General features: G+C 45.8%; 1 protein-coding gene across 2 annotated transcripts in view; it reads right to left on the reverse strand.

Annotated features, from left to right (window-relative positions):
- LOC101487202 (phosphofurin acidic cluster sorting protein 1) overlaps positions 1-12,706 on the reverse strand; it is a 30,501-nt gene that overhangs the window by 7,754 nt on the left and 10,041 nt on the right. For both annotated transcript variants that reach the window (XM_023155002.3, XM_014413029.3), the window contains exons 14-18: positions 11,912-12,016; positions 11,705-11,805; positions 11,382-11,536; positions 685-795; positions 326-428 (exon numbers count right to left, since the gene is read on the reverse strand). In XM_023155002.3, the coding sequence (XP_023010770.3) occupies positions 326-428; positions 685-795; positions 11,382-11,536; positions 11,705-11,805; positions 11,912-12,016 (575 nt within the window). The remainder of the gene's footprint in view (positions 1-325; positions 429-684; positions 796-11,381; positions 11,537-11,704; positions 11,806-11,911; positions 12,017-12,706) is intronic.

A 12,706-nucleotide genomic window follows, 5' to 3' on the forward strand; every position in this document is an offset into this window, starting at 1 on the left:
CAGCATGGCGTGGCTTCTGCTTGGGACGCATTGTTCTGAACAGCTGGGAGGATTTTAACCACAAATAAACGGGTTCAGAGCGACAAAGTACCAGCTGTGCTGCGGCGCTTTCCTTCAACACGGCTTTGCTCAGTGGCACCAAGTGTCCAGCAATCGAAAGCAGACCGAAGGCAGAACCATTACAGGGGTCAGAACTTGAGTGGTGGAGGTTTACAGCAAAGGAGAAAAACTATATTTGTGCAACAAACACAAAGAGGAAGTGACTGAAGTGTTTGATAAGCATTCCCTACTCTCCAGTCAGATCCTGATGCTGAGGGGAACATACCTCTTGTGTTTGCAGGTCAGCATGGCCTCGGAGATCGGACACAGGTGAGAAACAGCCACTCCGGCCAAATACTGAGAAACCCGACTGGCTACACCCACAGGATCTGTCAGAAACAAACCACATCACATCCTGTGGTTTTTATCCTGGGTCCAAAAAACACTTGGAGAGGTTGGATTTGTGTTTGTGCGTTTGAAGAGACAGAGCTACTCTCAGCCAGAGCAGCATGCTTCAACCAGTAAATGACACAAAGAAGAGGCCAAACGACAGAGTCTCATCTCATATAAATGCTTGTTTGACTGAAACCAGCTCATTAAACTGCTGCTAAGATGTCAGGCTGCAATAATTGTGAGGAAACCTACCGAGAGGAGGCGGCTCCGGGCGTCCAAACAGCTCCCTCCAGCCGGCGTCCATGAACAAACCGCTGAACTTCCCATCCAGGGAAGACAGGTACTTGGCCAGCGGGTGGACTCCTGCAGAGAAACGCATTAGAGGAAGGTTCATGAGCCAAAACATGCTGTCCACCAGCCTAATGAGCTGCCTCACATGAACTCTACATAGCTTTAAGGAGCTCTACTCAGATCTAAAGAGAGCTGTGGATCTTTAAGCTTTCACCAGCAGCTACTGGAAACGCAGCTGGTACGAGTAAAGTTCTCACTGTGTCAGGGGAAAGGATGTAAGAAGCTTCAGGTCTTTACCCAAAACTCAACACATGAAGCACCTGCTCACTGATCCATGTCGGGGTCATTGGTCAAAAGAAGGAATGTAGGTCACTCCATCTGTAACCTGACAAATTTAAAACACTTTCTGATCAAATGTCTCTGATTTCAATACAATTTTTTATCAAGTATAAACATAGAGAGATGGAGAGTGAATGAATGAATGGTGGTGAAAATGAAAAAAAGGAAACAGAATGTAAGAAAGGGTTAGAGCACAAGTAGAAAAGTGCACTGGGTCACCAACTGCTGCACCTGCACTGGGATAAGACCAGCACCCCTATTCCCCACAGCCCACCACGGCGGGGAATAGTGGATCCAGGGCCCGCAATGACAACACCCCACAGCACCATCTGCATGCTGTGACCGGTCATCCACTCAATCGACAACAGACACACAGAAAAGGAACGAGACGGGACGGTCCGAGTCGGAGTCAAGTCTCCTCTTTGGACTTAGGTCTTGACATATCCTCTGCCAGACACTCTGAACAGGCGTCCAGGACCATGCAGCACGCATGCAGCTATCAGCAGAGATGCCTGTGCAGGGGTTTCAGGCTGGAACACCAGAACATCCTTTGTCTGGTATCCGGTTGTTCAGTCTGACGTCACTAGCCGTGTCTGGGCCTAAACTCCGCTGCAGGTCCATATATCAAACGATCACTATGGCATTACTGAGAGTTGAAAAACTGTCTAAAGTCTTTCATCTTTAATAAAATGATCAGCGTTCTGCTCTACCAGGTGTAACAATTGAGTTTAACATCCAGGCATCCATGAAAACGGAATTTATGACATTTAACGGAGTTAGAAGTTAGCAGGGAGTTAGCTCGCTAGCTTCTATCTAAATACAATATAGCATGTCCTGACTGCGGGGTTTTGGAAACAAATTAAAACGTACAGCTCTGTTATCACTTCCAGCATAAATGAAGACAGAAAACTAAACAGCACTGACGTTTGTAGGGTTACTGAAGTTGGGCTAGCTGGTATATAATGATGTGCTACGTGACCGCTAGCGACACAGCTATGTTAGCATAATATAAACAAGCTAACCTTTTTTCCACTCGATAAAAGTTAACGTGAGTGTTCTCGGTGGTCAGGAACAAATGTAATCGCATGGCAGGATGCTGTAAAAGGACCAAACTTCAGCCAGGAGAACAACTGAGATAATCCATCCACAATACGAGGTTAGTCATTCATATACTGCTGCATAGGCTGGGCTGTAGTTACATCCTAAGGGTTTAAAAACTGAGCTTAAATAAATGATTAGCGGTAATAAAAGCCGAGGGAGGTCAACAGTGATCACTGACTGTTTTAGGAGCTTTTTGAGATCAAATAGAAGAAAATACAAAACATTAAACATGTTAACAACACAAAAGCCATATTAAACGCAGACTACTTTAGACCCGGAAGTAGGATTCGTCACGTCATCACTTAACGACCGGATTGTGTGTCAAACTGAGAGTTTTGTACTGTGTATTTGGGACATTAGTCATCGTGACTCCACATGTTTGTGTCCAGATGTTTTGACCTGGGTTGATGCACCATCGACAGCAGCTCCCTGTCCTAACACGTCTGTAGGTTGTGAAAGAAACGCATCGAGTTACACAAGCAATAATTGTATTTCCTCCAGGATGTTACAGTCACGTATAAACCTGTAATATGGAAGCTCATCAAACAGCAGCTCTGGTTTTGGATGAATGGCTTTCATCTCTAAAATAAATGCAAGCTTTTATTAGCCTCACATAAATGATAGAAATATACTGGTCCCAGCACTGTGACTTACAGGATTGGCTTTTTGGATTTAAAGGTCAGTTCTTCCAAAGTGATTTGCATATTTTTGTCTCTATCAACTCCTGCGAGGGGATCCTTTATGAACAATCTCTGTGTCTGTATTCACTGCTGCATGCACTGTGTGCTTTCAGAAGATATTTTCTGAACACCTGAATGAACAGGACGAAGGAGCCGTGAGTCCAATGAGATGTAAAAAGGCTTTGAGGAGCTGCTTTATTAAATCGTCTGTGACTTCACCTGTCCAAGCAACTGCTTTTAAACCGTCACATTAAGACTCAAAACATTATTATAGAAATAATGGTTCACTTCTCTCTGTTTTCTCCACATAGAGATGTTACTGTGGATAAAGAGAAACCATTTCTTTGTTTTAAAGCAGTTTGGTGAACACTGATTACTTTGGCACATTCACAGTAAGAGGAGCACACTTCCTGGAAACACTGACTGCTCTGGAGCATCTAAAATACGTGCCAGTCAAAACCATGACAGCTAAGATAAATAAATATAAGTCCCACATTTGAGCACACAGTAATAAAAACTTCACATTGTTAAAGAATGGTGTATTTGTCATGGTTAGCAGGGCAAACCCAAGACTCAGGCACTACTGATATGAAGGAGCTTTATTACAGTTTTTCTCAGTTGCTTTGGTGCATTTCTCATAACAGAATTAAACTTTGCACAATAGTTAGTTCAACCTCCACAACATGTAGTCGTTTTGGCACAACCTTGTGGCGGTTTCATGTTCAAGGCAAATGCCTTTGGACATGAAGCAGTTGAGTAAGTACAAATATCTAAAGAATGGTCACTTTTGACTTGCTATTCATCACTATCTCCTTGCTTTTATCATCCATCCATCCATTCGCTTCCGCTTATCCTTTTCAGGGTCGCGGGGGGCGCTGGAGCCTATCCCAGCTGTCATAGGGCGAGAGGCAGGGTACACCCTGGACAGGTCGCCAGTCTGTCGCAGGGCTAACACACAGGGACAGACAACCATTCACACTCACATTCACACCTAGTGACAATTTGGATTATCCAATTAACCTATCCCCACAAGCTGCATGTCTTTGGACGGTGGGAGGAAGCCGGAGTACCCGGAGAGAACCCACGCAAACACGGGGAAAACATGCAAACTCCACACAGAAAGACCCCGGCCTGATGTTGGAATTGAACTCAGGACCTTCTTGCTGTGCGGCAACAGTGCTAACCACCGTGCCATCTCCTTGCTTTTATCATGAATGTCACAATTATTTATACTTGTACCGGCTGAATAGTCATTGTCCTTACAACTAATAGTCTTCATTTCATTGCTTGTGTCAGTGCACTCAAAATTGTTGAACATCTTGTCAAACAATTTGTACACCCATTTTGAAAACCCTATTTTTAAGGAGTTTCCATGAAAATCTCCATAAATTACTTTTCTCAGGTGAACCTTATCTCACACTAATGAAAATTGGTGTGTGTTACTCTTACTTGCAACCAATGAAAAGCCTCTTCAAGGTTCAAGGTTCAAGGTTCTTTATTTGTCACATGCATAGTTATACAAGTATAACACACAGTGAAATGTAGCCTGACACGCTCCTCGACATGTGCAAAAAAATTGGGGGTGGGGGTGTAGAGGAAGAACATTATATATATATATATATATATATATATATATAGTATATATATATATATATATATATATATATTGCTATAACAGTGATCAGACAAGAGACAAGAGGATGCAAAGGGGTCTGCATGGGATCCTACTACACGCCTTTGGAACAGAGGATCGCAAGTTCGATTCCTGCCTGGGGCGTCTGTATCCAGTAAGGGTCCTAAGGCTAGACCCCCTATGCTAAGCAAGCCTACCGCAGACATGAGCGAGACAGATAAATATGAAGGCATGCCGGCTCGGACGTCGCCCGGATCAACAAGGTCCGCGTCAGGTGTTGAGGAACCAGGGCACCCTGACGAAAAGTGGGCTACTGGAACAAGAAGGCATCGGTGGGCAAGGGACGAAAACAGGGCGTTGTTGGAATGCTACTACGCAAGTAACCCCGGCGGAAGGGGCTACATGAATAGGATGAGGGACCTATGGATTCTTCGATACCCAACATCCACAATGACGGCGAAACAACTAGTAGCTCAGTGTTCCAACATTCGAAAGAAGGGACTGCTCTCACAGCTAGAGATTGACGAGGTACAACACAAATGCTACGGCAAGGAGGAGTCAGGACGCCAGGTCAGGGGGGAGATATCATCACCCCCACCCGAGATTGGGTACATAGCCCCAAGTGCGATAGGAGAAGGATCGTTGAGTGCGAGAGGAACTGACCTGAAAAATAGGATCATGGCCAAGCTTGAAATCCCCCGTAGCCGGTTACCAAGATTACGTGAAGTACCCTCAGAAGGTCTGCTAGATGATGTTAATGCAGCACTACGGGCAATACCTACAACCACGATTACCGACACTAACAAGCTGATCTACAATACGGCAGCAGTGATCAGTGAGATGCTTGGCTACAAGTTGAACAGCCACAAGGGGCAGTACCCTCCATGGAGAAGGAGGCTAGAGGGCAAGATCAAAGTAGCACGGAGAGAGGTTAGCCAACTAACGGAGTTGCAGAAAGGTGCGACGAATAAGGTGCCTAAGAAATACAGCAAGCTGTCCATACCTGAGGCCTTGGAAACTGCCAAGCAAAGACTCACAGCCTTGGCCAGCCGCTTGAGGAGGTACACCAGAGAGATAGAAGGCAGGAGAATAAACCAGCTGTTCTCCACAGAACCAGCAAAGGTGTACTCTCAGTGGCAAGGGAACAATAAGAGAACAGCACCACCAAGGCTGGAGACGGAGCAATACTGGAAGAGCATATGGGAGAAGGATGCAACCCATAACGGCAATGCTCAGTGGCTAGAGGATCTGAGGGCAGACCACAGCGACCTCCCTGAACAGGGTCCAGTAACCATCACAGTGGCAGATATCCAAGAAAGGGTCTCCAGTATGAAGAGTTGGACAGCACCAGGGCCCGACATGGTTCACGCCTACTGGCTGAAGAAGCTAACTGCACTCCACGAGCGTCTGGCAGCACAAATGAACCAGCTGCTAGTTAACGAGAGACACCCGGAATGGCTAACTGAAGGCCGGACGGTCCTGATCCCCAAGGACCCCAAGAAGGGACCGGTCCCCTCCAACTACCGACCAATAACCTGCCTCAGTACTACATGGAAGCTCCTGTCAGGCATCATATCGGCTAAGATGAACAGGCACATGGGTCAATACATGAGCGGGACACAGAAAGGAATTGGCAAGAATACCAGAGGCGCAAAACACCAGCTACTGGTAGACAGAACAATCAGCCGAGACTGCAAGACCAGACTGACCAACCTGTGCACTGCCTGGATTGATTACAAGAAGGCCTATGACTCAATGCCCCACAGCTGGATACTGGAATGCCTAGAATTGTACAAGATCAATGGGACCCTAAGAGCCTTCATCAGGAACTCAATGGGGATGTGGCGTACAACACTAGAGGCCAACTCCAAGCCCATAGCACAAGTCACCATCAAGTGCGGGATCTACCAAGGAGATGCTCTGTCCCCACTGCTGTTCTGCATAGGCCTGAACCCCCTCAGTGAGATCATTAACAAGACTGGCTACGGATACCGACTACGGAACGGAGCAGTTGTCAGCCACCTCCTGTACATGGATGACATCAAGCTGTATGCCAAGAGTGAACGAGACATCGATTCACTGATCCACACTACCAGGCTATACAGCAATGACATTGGAATGTCGTTCGGACTGGAGAAGTGTAGTCGGATGGTAACAAAGAGAGGGAAGGTAGTCAGAACTGAGGGGATTGAACTACCAGAAGGCAACATTGCAGACATAGAGGACAGTTACAAGTACTTGGGGATCCCACAGGCGAATGGGAACCATGAAGAGGCCGCTAGAAAAGCTGCAACCACCAAGTACCTGCAGAGGGTTAGGCAAGTCCTGAGGAGTCAGCTGAATGGTAAGAACAAGATCCGGGCCATCAACACGTACGCCCTGCCCGTGATCAGGTACCCTGCTGGGGTAATAGGCTGGCCAAAGGAGGAGATAGAAGCCACTGACATAAAGACAAGAAAGCTCCTTACCATGCATGGAGGGTTTCACCCCAAGTCCAGCACCCTGAGGCTGTACGCTAAGCGGAAGGAAGGGGGCCGGGGACTGGTGAGTGTCAGCACCACAGTCCAGGATGAGACAACGAACATCCAAGAATACATTGGGAAGATGGCCCCAACTGACCGAGTGCTCAGTGAATACCTCAGGCAGCAGAAACCCAAGAAAGAGGAGGGAGACGAGGAACCATCATGGAAGGACAGAGCCCTGCACGGTATGTACCACCGGCAGATAGAGGAGGTGGCTGATATCCAGAAATCCTACCAGTGGCTGGACAAAGCTGGACTGAAAGACAGCACAGAGGCACTAATCATGGCAGCACAAGAACAAGCTCTGAGCACAAGATCCATAGAGGCTGGGGTCTATCACACCAGGCAAGACCCCAGGTGCAGGCTGTGTAAAGATGCCCCAGAGACAATCCAGCACATAACAGCAGGGTGCAAGATGCTAGCAGGCAAGGCATACATGGAACGCCATAACCAAGTGGCCGGCATAGTGTACAGGAACATCTGTGCGGAGTATAACCTGGAAGTCCCGAGGTCAAAATGGGAGATGCCCCCAAGGGTGGTGGAGAATGACCGAGCTAAGATCCTGTGGGACTTCCAGATACAGACGGACAAAATGGTGGTGGCTAACCAACCGGACATAGTGGTGGTAGACAAACAGAAGAAGACGGCCGTAGTGATCGATGTAGCGGTTCCGAATGACAGCAATATCAGGAAGAAGGAACACGAGAAGCTGGAGAAATACCAAGGGCTCAGAGAAGAGCTCGAGAGGATGTGGAGGGTAAAGGTAACGGTGGTCCCCGTGGTAATCGGAGCACTAGGTGCGGTGACTCCCAAGCTAGGCGAGTGGCTCCAGCAGATCCCGGGAACAACATCGGAGATCTCTGTCCAGAAGAGCGCAGTCCTGGGAACAGCTAAGATACTGCGCAGGACCCTCAAGCTCCCAGAGGACCCGAGCTTGAAGGATAAACCGCCCGCAGGGGCGTGCTGGGTGTTTTTTTTTTAATATATATATATATATATATATATATATATATATATATATATATATATATATATATATATTTTATATACATTGGGTGAATGTGCAGTAGTAGCAGCAAGCAGGTGAATTCTGTACATTAATATGAATAGACATCTGACTATTTTACAGGATAGACAATATAAACATATTTAAAATTAAAGGAATTGAAATGTACATTGTGCCTTGGTTTAGTGTCTGGAAGAGTCCTGTCTCAGTCAATTATAGATGATGTGAGAGGGCGGGTGTGTGTGTTTAGGGCACGGATGGCTTGGGGATAGAAGCTCCTCTTGAGTCTCTCTGTCCTTGCCCGGAAGATGCGGAACCTTCTACCAGATTGCAGAAGTTGGAACAGTTTGTTGCCAGGATGGGACGGGTCCTTCAGTCTTCTACCCAGTCACAGGTGAATCGCGTTACAGTATCCCCTGCTCTACAAGTATATATATAATGTAAACCAGGATTGGCATGAGGTGCATACTGAATCTACAAAACTGCAGAACATTTAACGTCAGCCTTGTGGAAGAGGGGTGAGGATCGGTGGAGGACGAGGACAAAACCGGGCAAGAAGAGGCCAACCACATAGACACGTTCCTGACGAAATCAGGGCAACACTTGTGGGTCATGTGATAAACCATGGCCTCACAATGGCCGAGGCTGGTCGAAGGGTGCAGCCAAATGTTGGGAGAACTACTGTAAGTTCTATTATTCAGACATTTCGTCGGGAAAACAGGTGAGCATACTGTAATGTAGTTATTCAGCACAAACTAATTTGCTCTGCACTTTCATAGTCATACAGGAGATTTGCATTAGGACATGACCTTATAGATCTTTACATATAGACGTAGTGTAACTGAAGCGCAGACTTGGCCCAGGTGTGGCATAGTGTGCTGTGGTACAATACAGTAATGCTGTAAAGAAAGGAGTTTTGAATGATAGTCCTGTAACCATTACTGTAAGCATGTTTGCGTTTATTTATGTTTGTGTTTTTTCATCTGCATCTCAAAAAGGACTGCCAGACAACCTAGAAGAGGTGGACGAGGTCCACTTTTGACTCCACAGCAAGAGGAAAGAATTTGTGCAATGGTGGCTGCAAACAACGCTTTGAGACTGAGAGAAATACAAAGAGCTGTCGTAGAAGATGACACCATCTTTGGAAATATTCAGTCAATATCAATGCCCACCATAGACAGAGTCCTCAGACGGAATGAAATGTCCATGAAGCAATTGTGCAAAGTACCATTTGAACGGAACAGTGAAGGAGCTCCGTCACCAGTATGTACAGGTAAAACATGTTTGCATATGTACCTCTGTTTACTGTAAAAGTTTAGGCCATGTACTGCACTTACATTTATGCATGTTACTGTAATCCTATTCACAGTTCAAACTGTACAATCTGTTGTGCCAAATGCACCATTACAGACTTTTTTATTCTCATCCTTTGGATAGCGTATCCTGGAATTGGAGGCCAGGGAACCCCTGCACACGTTTGTATATCTTGACGAAGCGGGATTCAATCTCACAAAAGGCAGACGGCGTGGACGAAAGAGCCACCATTGATGTCCCAGGCCAACGAGGAGGAAATATTACAATGTGTGCAGCAATCTCAGAAAATGGCGTTCACACCCATATTCCTCGTATTGGTGCATACAATACACAACACCTGTTGGCTTTTCTGGACGCTCTTTATCGGGCCCTAATCCCACAAAATGAAAGGGATGATCCTGGTGACAATCGGACAATGTATGCAGTGGTTTGGGATAATGTTAGCTTCCATCACTCTGCTGTAGTCAGGCAGTGGTTTGCAGCACACAACAGGATGCTTATGGAGTTTCTTCCTCCTTACAGTCCATTCCTAAATCCAATTGAGGAGTTTTTCTCTTCCTGGAGGTGGAGGGTATATGACAGGCATCCACATACCCAAATGACCCTGCTAGCAGCTATGGATGCAGCTTGTGATGACATCACAGCAGAGTCCTGCAGAAGGTGGATTCGACACTCCAGAAGATGCTTTCCCCGATGCATCGATAGAGCTGACATTCGCTGTGATGTTGATGCAAATATGTGGGCAGACAGACGGGAGCGTCTAGATATCAATGATTGATATGCAGCAGTGTCTGGTTTTCAGTTTTTTGTTTCATGACTACTGCAGTAAGGTTTACTGTCTAAGTGAGTTTGTTTGCTGTAAAATGTTTGATTTGCTGTATTTCCCCAGTTGCACAAAGCTGTGAACAGTTTCAATTAAATATTATCAAGAGTGCAGAGGAAGTGTCTTGATTTTCCTTTACAATTTCTGGTTTTCAACATGCCGTGCATGCTGTCCAGACTTGACATGTCATTGGGAAGCACCTACAAAGAACTCCGTCACAATGAGAACATGTTCAAACCATTTGATTTTGTGACCAAAGGTGCTGGTGTGATGACTTGTAATTGTGACAGCCCTGACACTTTGATATAAGTACTTGCTTTTGATGAATATATCATCTGTTTTGATTAAGGGACTTGCTTTTGAAGCATTGACTACTTATTTTGAGCAACTGACTTTTCTTTTTGATGAAGTACCAAAGCAACTGAGAAAAACTGTAATGGAGAGTGAACATATAACAAAGGTGAGGGTGGCGGAAACAGAACTGGGAAAACTAAGCAAACGCAAACCTTGATGCAGGGAGACAGAGGATGATGCAGGGAAAGAACACACGGGGCTTAAATACTCACAGGAGTAATCGTGGGATGGGATACAGGAGGGGAACACAATGCTCCTTTCAAAACACTGCAAATTGTCACGTTTATGAATAAGTAGATTGGGTGAAATTTGGCTGACGAGACACAGACGTAAGGCTGACAACACTCACATGAGACAGAGACCTTCAGAATAAAACAGGAAACTCACAGACACAGAACCCGACAAGACACTGAACTTAACAGATTCACGAGCAGACGGTGAGTGACACCACACAGACAGAGGGAACACAGAGAAGTGTGAGCACAGAACAGAAGCCAAACAAATGGCAAACCTCAACAAAAGACATAACAGAATAAACAAGAACATCGAATAATATAAAGAAATACAAAATGCTGAGTCGTCACACTCAGGGCCGTGACAGTATTTCTGAATGATATATATTTAATAAATCTGCAAACTAACAACTGCACAATACTTGTTACAATTAAATTATTTGTAACAAAAATGAAGAAAATGTCATTTTCACCCAACTTTTACGCTGAACAAATACAAAAACCAAATGATCAGTAGATATAGAACAAATACTGGCGTCTCCAGACGGTACTCTCATCGCAACTGAGACAATGATTTAGTGAAATGTGTGTATGTTTCGTGTGTGTGTGTGTGTGTGTGTGTGTGTGTGTGTGTGTGTGTGTGATAGGCGCACCAATAGGGATGATGAGAAAGCGGATGTAGCTCAACCAATCAGACGTCTTGCTGGCCAGCTGCTCGACGAAGCAGCAGAGCACTGTGGTCAGGTAGCTCTGATCTCCTCCCACTGCCACCTTCATGGTGGGCGGAGTCTGCGAGTTGCAGTTACAGCTGCAGAAACGGATTCAGGTCAGAGAGAATATATATTCATACATATATGTATGCAAACTTGTTTATAATCAAATGAATTTTTTGACGTAAGTATGCAGGACAGGATTCAGAGCTCAGCCAGATTCAAACACTGATGTCTGTGCAGAATAAAAGTACGGATGTTCTTACAATCTCTGGATGCGTCCGATGATGGCGCTGAAGGCGGCCTGAACATCAGCCGTTGAAACAGTGCAGACGATTGGCTGATCGAAGAGAACCTCAGAGAGATACTAAGGAGGGACAGCGCAGACACAAAGACACGTTGGGCTCTGAACGATCATAGAAACTGAACTCAGCTTGATTCAAACCCCTGAAAGACAGAAAAAGGATGCGTACCTGTCCCTGCCAGTCTGTGGTGTTGATCAGGATAATGGAGTCAGGTATCTGATCATCAGAGAACAGGATGTGGTTCAGCTGATCCAAAACCGACTTTCTAGCTACCTAAAAACAAGCACCAGTCTTTAGTATCAGATATGAAGTACTGCAGTTCCTCTAGTGCCCACTTGAGGCCCCAAACGTGAATCGGTACAGCGACTGTGTCTATCTTTCACTTGGAGATAAGTTATCTGAATTTCAGTAGGGGGGCCAGACCTCAAACACCCCCCTCCTGGTTCGCTGTCTATCTGTGACCGCCCCTGCACTTTAAACTGTGTTTTCTCGTTTTGGTGCCCGACCAACATCCTTTTTTCAATTCATTCACTTCTCATTAGTAAATGCACATCTGCCCAGCCCGGAAGCTAACACCAGTCTCCTCTGAGGGCCCCAAAACGGAGCCTCAATTCATCCTCACGCCATCCGCCATTATCACGAGAAACGGCGTGACAACAGGATGTGGTCCCAGCTAAAGAAATACAGGTAAGACAGACAGTTCACTCTGACCCTGAACCTGAATCTGACCCTCTGCAGGCCATCAAACAACACGGCATCCTTTCATTCCTAACATGTTACTCGTCGACATCAGAGATATCCAGCACGATCTTTCCCATTGAGACCTGACGTGTTTCAAAGTGTTACATTTCTGAGAGCAGTGTACACATCTGCAATTTTCTGTATGGATGAAAAGGAGGCGGATGGCACAGTGACGTCGCACACACACACAGATAATGAGGTGACGGCATGCAGCATCAGTGA

Source organism: Maylandia zebra, linkage group LG6 (genome assembly GCF_041146795.1).
Source record: "Maylandia zebra isolate NMK-2024a linkage group LG6, Mzebra_GT3a, whole genome shotgun sequence".
Classification (NCBI taxonomy): Eukaryota; Metazoa; Chordata; class Actinopteri; order Cichliformes; family Cichlidae; genus Maylandia; species Maylandia zebra.